Source organism: Carcharhinus amblyrhynchos, chromosome 7 (genome assembly GCF_965287045.1).
Source record: "Carcharhinus amblyrhynchos chromosome 7, sCarAmb.v2.hapA, whole genome shotgun sequence".
Classification (NCBI taxonomy): Eukaryota; Metazoa; Chordata; class Chondrichthyes; order Carcharhiniformes; family Carcharhinidae; genus Carcharhinus; species Carcharhinus amblyrhynchos.
The window spans coordinates 8,913,658-8,925,769 of record NC_137330.1 but is presented as its reverse complement, the minus strand read 5'-3'; the positions used below and the strand labels follow the sequence as shown (position 1 = coordinate 8,925,769).

Sequence of the window (12,112 nt, the reverse complement as noted above, 5' to 3'; positions counted from 1 at the left end):
TACTGGAGTACCTTCTCAGCAGCAAGGAGGTGCACAGGCTGCAAGATAATTTGAAGGTTATAAGTGTTCTTGAAGGCAGCCTATCGCAAAGATGTAACTCGAGTGCAGCATACACTAGGTTTCAGCCTGAATTACTTGCTGAAGATTCTGGAATTGTAGAATCCCTACAGAGCAGAAGGAAGCTATTCCTTCCGTCAAGGCTGCACTGACGACAATCGCACCCAGGTGCTATCTTGGTAGTCCCACGTATTAACCCCACTAGTCTCTCTAACTGATGCATTCTAGGACGCTAAGGGACAATTTAGCACGGCCAATTGACCTAACCTGCACATCTTTGGACTGTGGGAGGAAACCGGAACACCTGGAGGAAACCCACACAGACACGGGGAGAACATGCAAACTCCACACAGACAGTGACCCAAGCTGGGAATCGAACCCAGGTCCTTGGCACTGTGAGGCAGCAGTGCTAATCACTGCCACCCCTAGAAAAGGGCTGGGACCGAAGTCCGTAACTTTATGACCCACAGCCAAATGTGCCACTAACTGGGCTACCGCTGACAGTTTTTGTCAACATGTTTAATACTGAGCTTATTTTATACAGGTGCTCAAAATGTTATAGGAAATAGACTAGGTTGATGTCGGTGGCTTACACTTGATGAATAAATCGAAGGGGCAATGATTTCAAGTTTAAATATTAGATTTTTTAAGAGAAATGAAAAATTTGGTTTTATCGAAATGACGAATGCTTCACCATGAATGGTAATTAATGCTAAGTTGATTGCAGAATTCGGAAAGGTTCTGGCCAGTTACTGTAATATATACCTGGATTTGAGAAGGAAGTAATAGACTGTGTTAGATTGGCATGCGAGGAGGGATTTTGGTCCGGGCAAGAAGGTGCTGTTACATCCTGTGCTAAACCTTCTTTTCTAATTTTATACTTCCCAAGATTAACTGAAAAATCTGCTTTTTTTTAAGCGTCAATAGAATAACATTCATTGTGTTATAATTGGGCTGATAACAGTCCTGTGTAATGCCTTGGGAAGTTTTTAACATAATAAAATGCCCCAAGGTGTTTCACAAGTGTGTTATCAGACAAAATTTGAAATCGAGCTGCATGAGGCGTGAGGGCAGGTGATCAAAGTTTGGTCAAAGAGGGAGGTTTTTAAGGGAGGGGCAGAGAGAGAAGGATTGAGGGATTTGGGGAAAGAATCCTGACTTCAGGACATAAATAGCCAAAGGCACAGCCACTAATGATGGATGAAGGAATGCAGCAATACATGAAGCCCGGATTTGGATGAATGCTATGATGGAGGGGGCTGTAAGGTTAGAGAGAAAGAGGATTCGTAAGATCATGAGAAATAAGAGCAGGCATGGACCATTCAGCCCATTGAATCTGCTCTATTTGATAAGGTGATAATCAGATCAGCCAAGATCTTAACTCTACTTTTCTGCCTTTTTAATAAAAATCTGTGTAACCCGGCCTTGGAATATATTCCATGACCCAGCCTCTATCACAATCTGAAAAAGTTCCAATGGTTAATGACTCAGAAGAAATCCCTCCTTGGAAGAGTCAATTAGTAGGGAGCTTAGGTTTAAGGTGCGAGGGCTAAGGTTTAAAGGAGATTTATGAGGCAAGTTCTTTTACACAGAAGGTGGTGGGTGCTTGGAACTTGCTGCTGGGGAACTGGTGAAAGCGGGTATTATAGTGACTTTTAAAGGGTGTCTGGACAAATACATGAATAGGATGGGAAAAGGGGGATATGGTTCCTGGAAGGGTAGAAGGTTTTAGTTCACGTGGGGCAGCATGGTCGGTGCAGGCTTGGAGGGCCAAAGGGTTTGTCCCTGTGCTGTAATTTTCTTTTTTCTTGTCTCCATCTTAAATGAGAGAGATCTTATTTTTAAACTCTGTGCCCCAGATCAAATTCCCCTATGAGAGGAAATATTCTCTTAGCATCTACCCTGTCAAACCCATTCGGAATTTTATGTTTTAATAGATGTTTCACCTGTCCTATATATGTTTCACTTCTCATACTCTTAACCTCAAATTAACCTGTTCAGTCTTTCCTTTTAAGGTAACCCCTTCATCCCAGGAATCAGCCTATTGAACCTTCTGTGGTGTGCTTCCAATGAAAATATATCCTCCTTTCAGTAAGGAAACCAAAACTGTACACAGTACTCTACGTGTGGTCTCACCAAAGTGCTATATGGTAGTAGCAAGATTTCCCTACGCATGTACCTCACCCCTGTACAATAAAGAACAATGTTCTATTTGCCTTTCTAATTACTTGCCGTATCTATATGTTAGCTTTTTGTGATTTATGCACAAGGACACTCTGTACTGCAGGGTTTGCAGCCCCTCCATTTTAAATAATCTGCGTTTCGATTCTTCCAGCCAGAGTGGACAGCCTCACCTTTTCCCACGTTATATTCCATCTGCTAATCTTCTACTCACTTGCTTAACCTATCTATATCCATTTACGTACTCCTTAAAATTTGTTTTTCCAACTATCTTTGTATCATTGGCAAATTGAGTTACAATACAGTCTGTCTCTTCATTCTATCCATTAATAGATCACAAATAGTCCCAGCACTGATTCCTGTGGCAAGTTAGAATTTGCCAACCTGAAAATTGACCCAGTTAGCCAATCATTTATCCAGTCTAATATATCACCCCCAACATCATAAGCTGTTGTCCTATGTAGCAACCTTTTTTACAGCACCTAGTTGAATGACCTTTGGAAACCCAAATGTACTACATCTACTGGTTCCCCTTTATCCCCCTTGCTTGTACATCCTGAGTGCTAATTCATTTGTGAAATGCTATTTCTCTCTCTCCCACAAAACTGTGTTGGCTGTACTGAATGATGTTAGGGTTGTTGTAAGGGTACAAGAGGTTAGAGAGAGGGAAGATTATATAAAGCATTGAAGGAGGCTACAGAAATGGGATTTGGGAGGGTGCAATTAGAAGCCTAATTCTTTCAGCTTTTTGAGAGTTTCACGTGCTTTTTCTTTGAAGATTGATGTGCTGAAAGATTTGCCTTTTTACAGGCTACGGGTACAAAAAACACCGCCAGACCAAACAAACCCACCACTCCTGTTGCAACCCCTCGGAAGAAGAAGGATTTGAAAAATTTTCGAAATGTCGACAGTAAGCTGGCAAACCTCATCCTGAACGAAGTGGTGGACAGGTAACTAACTAACTGTGTGCCATATGATGACAATTTGAGCTTCATTGTACATGAAGGCACAAAAAACTGCATTTGCATCGGAGAAACCTTGCTACTGCTAGTAAAGGTGGAGGGGGGTGGGGAGGAGGAAGAGACCTGTGTAAGATGCTGTTTTGGAGAGTTGGTGCTGACTTGATGTGTCAAATAGCCTCCTTTTACTCTGTAGGGATTTTACTCTGACATCCAATGAAAGGTCCAACTTTGGCCATGTCTGTTTTTTTTTACAGTACATCACTCCAGAGACTTGGTCATATCAGCTAGACTGGCACTTAAATGCAGTGCTGAAGGAATGCTGCGCTGGCAGATATGCCATCTTTTGATGAGCTGTTAAACTGAGGCCCTGCTTAGCCTCAGAAGTAGTTATAAAGCTGCTGTAGCACTCTTCAGAAAAGAGGAAGAGCTTTTCTCTTGTGTTGGCAATGCCAGGTATTTTATACTTCTGAATATAATGTAGTCCCAGGATGAAGCTGTTGTAGGCAAGACTGATATTTATTGCCTAGTCTCAGATTGGTGGGAATTGAATTCATGCTCTGAGTTACTAGTCCAGTAACATTATTACACCTCCCTTATCTATCCTTCAAAAGCATTTCTTCTCAAAATAATCTGTTCACAATGTTTGCTCCAGTTTGACTTCCCAGTGATTTGAAAATACCATTTGATAAACCTGTTTAAAAAATACTTTTTTACAAGTTCTACAAAATTATCTCCATGTTGCGTTCCACTATAACTGGGCTGCGAATCAGATACAAACCTGAGTTTGAGATTTTTTTTTCCCCTCAAGGTGTACCTGCAGGTGCTCTGTGAACTTTGTGGATGAATTTACCTGATCAAATCGCAACCTTTTTATCAAGGAAACATCACCTTCCTGTCTTTGCCCATGCGTCTGTGCACTCATGCTTTCTTAGAGCAATCATAACATTTGTGATCAATTTCATGTTTTCCCCCAACCTTCCCTACTAGCCTGGGAGAACAGAAACCTGCTGAATGGACCCCATTGGTAGTTGATTTTTGAATCTGTCGTTGATCATGGGATTTTGCTTGTTTGCATAGCTGGGTTGTGTCCTCTTGTGCATTGACCCCTTTGATCATTGAGAACCCTGCAGGTTTTAGTTTGTATTTTAATAGCCTGTTTATATCAATGGTTGCTGCTGTGAGTATAGAGTGTGATTAGCAGGGTGCATGTACTGTATTGTAAAGCAGTGTGACAAATAGAGGATTTATTTTGCTACAAAATCTTGCAACATGTGCTTTGTTTACACAATTCAATAATTTGTTCCCTGAGAATGTGGATGCTAATATTTCTGTGGATGTTTTGGGACTCGGGGTGGCTGAAGGGAGATGATTGGGCCTGTTATTCCAGAGACGTAGGTGCAAACCTGACTGCAACAAATAATTGCAAAGATGTCAGTAAGGCCCCAGCTGATTCTAGATGAATTGGAGGAAAGTATAAATGTCTCTTTTTAAACAGTGCGCCATCTGTCCGTTTTGAAGATATTGCTGGGCAGGAGCTGGCAAAGCAGGCACTGCAGGAGATAGTCATTCTTCCGTCTCTCAGGCCCGAGGTAAGCAAAGTTCATCAATCCGAGAATCTTTGCAGTGCTTGTTGCTTTTTGCCTTGTTTTGGATTTGTATTTTGTTGAAATTTTGCTTCAACATCAACCATCTTGAACTTTCCGACTTGAGCTATCTGTTAGGAAAGATTCGGAGGAAGTAAATGATTTGGAGAAGGAAATGATACTCCCTTCCTATTAGCCCAATCCTAGAATTGCTAACCGCTCCTGTGGCCTTTTTTGTTTTACTTCCCACACAAGTCCCAATGTCTTGAGATAGAATGATGAGTGTCATTTCATTCTCATTCCCACCCAAAACTAAGCTGAATCTATACAAAATCATCTCTGTGACTGACTCTTACAGGCCATTAGTCGTGAGGAGATTTTAGTGTAATGATAATTAACAGATGAGACTACATCACCAGAACTACATCACCAGATGTAAACAACAACTTTACATCAAAAATTAAATAAATGTAATTACTATTAAAACAACCCTAAAGCATATAAAGACTTGTGCTACAAATTCAGTTCTAATTCTTATACAAGAGTTCCCTTACTTTAAGAAATCCTGAAGATTCATTCATTGTTCTGGGACCAACCCAAAAAGGTATGCCACAGTCTTCCAGAATTCACTTTAGTTATTGATATTTCATCTATTCCTCCGAGGTAAGGCTGAATCGGTGTCCTTACATTTGCGCTTTGGCTAAGTGAGCCTCCACTTTTTCCTTTGCAATCTTGTGACTATGGATGACTCAGCTCCTCGTTAAGGATGCAGACAGATATAAAAACCTTCCCATAGCTTCCAAACTAACTCTGCTGATTTGCTTTATACCCCAATGGTATTGAGGGGCCACTTAGATTTATTCCACTATCTGAAAGATGATGCCAATCTTCCAGTTGCTTTTCTCCTCACGAAATCCAAATTGAGATGGCCTCACCTGCAGTTCATCTGGTGAATGATGGTCATATTTTTTCTGCTTAATTTTAAGATCTTACTCGCTCTCATCTCCTGTTAGTGCACACAATCCAGTGGGTTGAACTATGAGGAGAGACTGAATAAACTAGGCTTGTACTCGTTAGAGTTTAGAAGAATGAGGGGAGATCTCATTGAGACATATGATGATGAATGGGATGGATAGGATAAAGGTGGAGAGGCTCTTCCCGCTCAGAAAGGACAGTAGGACTAGAGGGCACAGCCTCAAGATAAAGGGGGGGGCGGTTTAGAACGGAGTTGAGGAGGAACTTCTTCACTCAAAGGGTGGTGAATCTCTGGAATTCTCTGCCCTTTGAAGTGGTGGAGGCTGCCTCGCTAAATATATTTAAGATGCGGGTTGATAGGTTTTTAATAGGCAAGGGGATTAAGGGTTACGGGGAGAGGGCGGGAAGGTGGAACTGAGCCACGACAGATCAGCCATGATCTTATTGAATGGTGGGGCAGGCTCGAGGGGCTAGATGGCCTACTCTTGCTCCTATTTCTTATGTTCTTATGGATGTAGCCTTCAGAAAAGCTACAGCTGCCTCTGTTTATTCCCATTAAACTTCTCTGCAAGCACGCATAGATTAATAAGATCTAATTAAGAATCCACCCTAAACCATTGTCTCGATGGTAACGTGCTTTGAGAAGATTCGAGCAGAATTGTGAACAAAACTATTTTTATTTCAACAATAACTTTGATTCTGCAACCCATACAAATAATTTAAATCTCTAATGGAGTTTTACAGCCCTCATTCCCATTAAGGGGGAAAGTGAGTACTGTCCACTTCCATAAGGAAGGCATTCTCAAACCTCTCAGACTTTTAAAAAAAATTCCAGTTTTACAGATAGTTACAGCGAATTTACAGCACAAAAACGGGCCATTAAATGTTTATGCTCTACATGTTCCTCCTCCCATTCCTATTCATCCAACTCTAAAAGCACATCTTTCTGTTCATTTCTCCCTCATGTACTTCTCCAAATTCCCTTTACGTGCAACTTGTGCTCTTTGCTACAACCACTGTGGCAGTGCATTCCACATTCTGAGTGCTGGGTAAGGCGTTCCTCCTGAATTCTCTGTTGGACTGGTTAGGGATTACTGTGTGTTTATATATTGAATCAGGTTAGGAGTTCCTGTAGGGGTGAAGTTTCTCTGTGTTAGGCTGCTGTGTGCTCTCATTCACTATGTTCTGGGACAATTCCAGTGACTGCATATGGGAAGGGCCTCACCTTGAGAGCTTGTCCAGACTGAGAAATCGTACTGGTTGTGCAATGGAATGAAGTGGTTTGCACAATAAGCATACGTTTTGCTGCAGTTCAGAAACAATTTATTGGCTGCAGGGTCTCATTTTCGTATCATGTGAAATATTTTCTTTCGAATGCAAGTTCTTCCATTAGTGAACATAGACATTAGTAGCAGGAGGAGGCCATTTGGCCCTTCGAGCCTGCTCTGCCATTCATCATGACCATGGCTGATCATCCAACTCAGTAGCCTAATCCTGTTTTTTTCCCGATAACCTTTGATCCCGTTCACCCCAAGTGTTATATCCAGCCATGTTTTGAAAACATTCAATGTTTTAGCATCAGCTACTTCCTGTGGTAATGAATTGCACAGGCTCACTCCTCTTTGGGTGAAGAAATGTCTCATCTATGTCTTAAATAGTCTAGTTCAAATCATCAGACTGTGACCCCAGGTTCTGGACTCCCGCCACCATCAGGAATATCCTCCCTGCATCGGCCCTGTCTAGTCCTGTTAGAATTTTATAAGTCTCTGTAAGATTTCCCCCCTTATTTGTCTGATTTCCAACAAAAACAATCCTAACCTACTCCATCTCTTCTTATACATCAGTCTCACCATGCCTGGAATCAGCCTGATAAACCTTCACTGCACACACTCTAGAGCAAAACCATCCTTCCTCAGAAAAGGAGACCAAAACTGCACACAATATTCTAGGTGTGGCCTCACCAAGGCTGTATATAATTGCAACAACACATTCCTGTTCCTGTATTCACAATGCCTGTTCTTAGAGATTTCTGATCTAAGCAATGGTCTGTGTTCTAATCATTTTTCCCCCTCTGCCTTTTTATTTCTGTAAGTTGTTCACTGGACTGAGAGCTCCTGCTCGAGGATTGTTGCTATTTGGCCCACCAGGGAATGGGAAGACAATGCTGGTATGTACGTTTTAAATATACTTCAATGTACAGCATTAATGCATCCTTGCTACTACACTATCCTTTTCCTGGTTTTAGTTTAACTTATCCAAATGCATAAGTTACTTCAGCCATGTCTCAAGTGGGCTGCACTTTTCCCTTTTGAATCAGGAGATTGTGGTTTCAAGCCCTCTCCACAAATTGATGTATAATTTAAGCTGGCACACTAACACCACACTGAGGAAGCTAAAGTAGAGGTGCCCTCCAAGATAAGACCTTTAAACTAGGGTTCCCTTGGGTGGATGTAATATGGCACTAATTCAAAAAGGATGTGATTTTTAGAAAAAATCTCTGCTTCCCAGTCAATATTTATCCCTTAAGCAACACCCAAAGACAAACTATCTGATCGTTTATCGCATTGTTGTTTGTGTGACATTGTTGTGCACAAATTGGCTGCTGCATGTCCTCCATTACAACAGTGACTGCACTTCAAAAAGTACGTGAAGGGTGCTGTAGGGCCTGTTTAATACCTCAGGTACACTTAAGTACGACTGATCTGAAGTAAATACTCCTTTATTTAAGCATCTTTTATAAGCATTTTACAGAAAGTGAAATAAGGATTACTAGAGAGAGAGAGAGCAATCAAAAGCCAGCGCTGGATTAAACCACTCGGAAAGTAATCTGGATTGAACCAGCTAAACATTGATTTGTGTCTACAATATAACTGAATACTTACATTGTTAAAACACTGGGTACAAGTGGTCTCCAGCTGCACCAACAACTTGCTTCTGTGGCCCTGAAAGCTTCTGTTTACCTTTATGAGCAAGCTTGTTTATCTTACATTGTATTTGCAGAGAATGCAGCTAAATTACTAGGCTGGACCCAGAATTCCAAGCTGATGTGGCCAAACTAGCTTAAAGCAAAGCACAATTAGTTACGTTAGGAAGAAATACCTTTAAAATGAAGCCTTTTAACTGGGCAAACCATACAGAAGATCTCACAGATGCTATATAACTATGGGGTTCTTCCCTGTGCAGCAAAGGTGTTACGTTTAAGGTGTTGTTAAAATGAGTTGTTCTAAGGGATAATCTGTTTTAAGTTTAATACCAATCTTTGTCCAAGGATTGATGATTAGATTCTTCTTCCTTGCTTTCAGTAGCTTGAACAGGTGGTATAGTCATCCATGGCTTCCTTGCTTTTTGTAAGCTTTCAGCTTGAGTGTAATTTGTGTTTGTTTTTTTATAGCTTGTATATACAACAGCAGATCTTGCAGACAAAGATTTGCTGGCTTGTATTCAATAATCTTGAGTGGATCCAAATGCGCCTACACTTAGAAATGCTGTTTGATAATACAGTCTCACTGTGTCCCCACCACTGTACGGTATTCCTTTAAAACAACAGCCATGGAAATCAAAAACACAAAATAGCTTACATTCCTTATGGGTCTAGCTGCAGCTGCAGATTGTGAACCCCTTGGTGACTCTTACAAATATGAAGTTTGTAAGATTGGTATATTTTGGGTATGTCTCTTTAAATTAGCGTACAGTGGAGAAATGAAATGGGGGTGGGAGGTGTCTACCCAACAAGTTTGGGCGACCTGGTGGTGAAAGGGGGCCCACGTTGTCCAACTGGGAAGATGTTTGCACCTGAAAATAACGAATGTTACCACATTGGATAGACTTTAGCTCCAAGTCTCTCAAGGAGCTATTAGGATAGTCAGATTTTGTTGATGATTATAGTTTAATTCCAAGATAGATTGGATTTGCATTTCTACCTGGATACAATGCCCATGTAAATCATGCTGCCATAGAGATAGGCTTTGAAGTGGGAAGAGTACAAAGCAAGCCATTATAGTATGAGCATGCAGATTTTTAAGATATTCCTGAAACTCAGGCAAGTATGCAAGAATTTGAGAGCGAGAGCAAGCAAGAGAGATGGAGGCAACCACATAGAATATAGATGGGAGCTCTTACTTGGGTTGTAGAGACCAAGTTAATGAGTATTCAAATAGGACAAACAAAGAAAAATGAGGCTGGAAGATTCACCTAGTTTTGGCTAAAGAACAAAATCTCCAAAAGTAATGCTCAACTTGAAAGGCAATTCAGAAGCTGGCTGGAAAAGGGAGAAAGAAAATGAACCATCTGGAGATGAGAATAGCTTTCAACTGCTTACTGGAATATGAAGTGTCTGCTTAAGGAACAGAGTATATCCATATAGGGGGTGTGGTTATTTTCAGTCATTAAACTTTTTTTTCCCCATTTAACTTTCAAGAGTATAATTTGCCTACTGAAACAGTATTTACCCAATGTTGCTTTTAGTTTGTTACACATTAAAAATTTTAACTTGAAATCTTATTCTGTGATACTTCCAATCAGTTGCTATCACTTAAAAATCTCAATCCGGTTAAAGTCCAAGAGGCTTATTAGAATTGGTAGCTTTGAGAGTGCTGCTCCTCCGTCAGCTTCTTCATCCGCCTGATGAAGGAGCAGCACCCTGAAAGCTCGTGAATAGCTTGTGTTGCAAGATTTCTTACTGTGCCCGCCTCAACCCAACACTGGCATCTCCACATCATATCATTTAAAAGTTATTGGTTCTATGGCAATTCTAACATCTGGGAAATGTGGGACACCATGGGGTGGGGTTTCTGGCTGTGCTCACCCCAATGCTGGAAAATCCTACCCGAGGTCAACAGACCTTTGCATGATCTGTGTCCTGCCTGTCACGATTCCCGTGACGGGTGGGACGGTAGAATTCTGGTCCATGTGTTGGCTAATGTTATTGTGTAGTGTCAGCCGTGCCTCCGTGGTGCTGCTGAATTGGCAAACCAGCTTGTTGACAGCGTGATTGGTGGTGACCAGCTGCTGTACGTACAAACGACACACTGCAAAATCAAACACGCACTACGTCTGGAAGTCTTTAGAAGGTAAAGAAACTTTAGGTGATTGTGACACCTGCTCAAGTTGGTGGGAAGAGCAAAATTATTCATTACTTCTTAAACACAGACTGGAATTAAACTTAAAAATATGCTGTTTAGGTATCAATCACATAAAGACGTGTGTGTGCGTGGTTTAATTGATGAGTGGCTCCATTTAAAACCATTGCAGAAATTAGAACAAAGAAAGTTACAGTATGTGAACAGGCCCTTTGGCTCTCCAAGCCTGCACCGACCATGCTGCCTGACAATTAAAAGCTGCTATCCTTCTGGTGACTGTATCCCCCTCTTCCCATCCTATTCATGTATTTGTCATGTATTCGCTTCTTAAAAGTCACTATCGTATCTGCTTCCGCTATCTCCCCCACCCCCGGCAGCAAGTTCCAGGTACCCATTATCCTCTGTGTAAAGAAAACTTGCTTCATACATCAAATTACTTCAAAATGAGATGTCAGAATGGTCCCTGAGATATCATCGCAGGGGTCGATTGCTTGATTTCTTTTTGAATTGGAGGGGTAATGCTCGATTCAGCAGAAGGGATGACTTGTGAAGACAAAAGGTCTTTTTTTTTGCTCTGTAGGTGGATTCAATAGTTAGAGCAGATTCTAGGAGAGCATAGTCCCCTTTCCTCAGTGGAAACTGTAGGTAACAACACTTAAAAGATGGCTTGGTTTCCTCTTAGCAAACCAGGGAGGATTTTCTAAATGCTTTGCTGGGTTGTAACTCCAGGCGGCAGAGAGAAACATAGCTGTTTCATGCAGTGTAGTTGGGTCAGCTCGGAGCAATGAGCTGCAACTGACTCATTCGGGTTTTCGGCACATTGCCACGCAAAATGCCCTCTTGCTGCTTAACTTGTATAATTGAAAAATGCAAAAATGGCTATGTTAAATTTTAAGAAGTCACTCTTTCAAAAGAGCAAGAAAGTTAATTATGTTGTGATCCTTTGAAGTTTCCTTCCCATCTCCTGTTCTCTTAGAAACCGAAGGGTTTTCACTCTTTAGAAGATTGTGGACATGTGTGTTTTACAATGACTGAGTCAGCCTGCCATTGGCTGGAGGCAGGTTTTTCTGATCCCTGCTGCTGTCATCAGAGTTTCCTGTTCTATTGTTAGGGACCAAATTAGAATCTCCAAGGTATGTTATGAAGTTAGCCTAGACCCTAATTTTTCCTTCTGATTTTGACGTTGGAGTGAGCATAAGGTGTTACGTTTCAGGTATGTTTCAGTTGACCCACTCAGAAGCTTTTATTGAAAAAAAACTTTATTTAAGAACACAGA

General features: G+C 41.2%; 1 protein-coding gene across 2 annotated transcripts in view; it reads left to right on the top strand.

The window, feature by feature from the left end:
* The window catches only part of spast (spastin), a 56,458-nt gene that overhangs the window by 29,529 nt on the left and 14,817 nt on the right, over positions 1–12,112 (top strand). For both annotated transcript variants that reach the window (XM_080191905.1, XM_080191904.1), the window contains 3 exons: positions 3,049–3,188; positions 4,696–4,789; positions 7,851–7,925. In XM_080191905.1, coding sequence (XP_080048031.1) covers positions 3,049–3,188; positions 4,696–4,789; positions 7,851–7,925 — 309 coding nt within the window. The remainder of the gene's footprint in view (positions 1–3,048; positions 3,189–4,695; positions 4,790–7,850; positions 7,926–12,112) is intronic.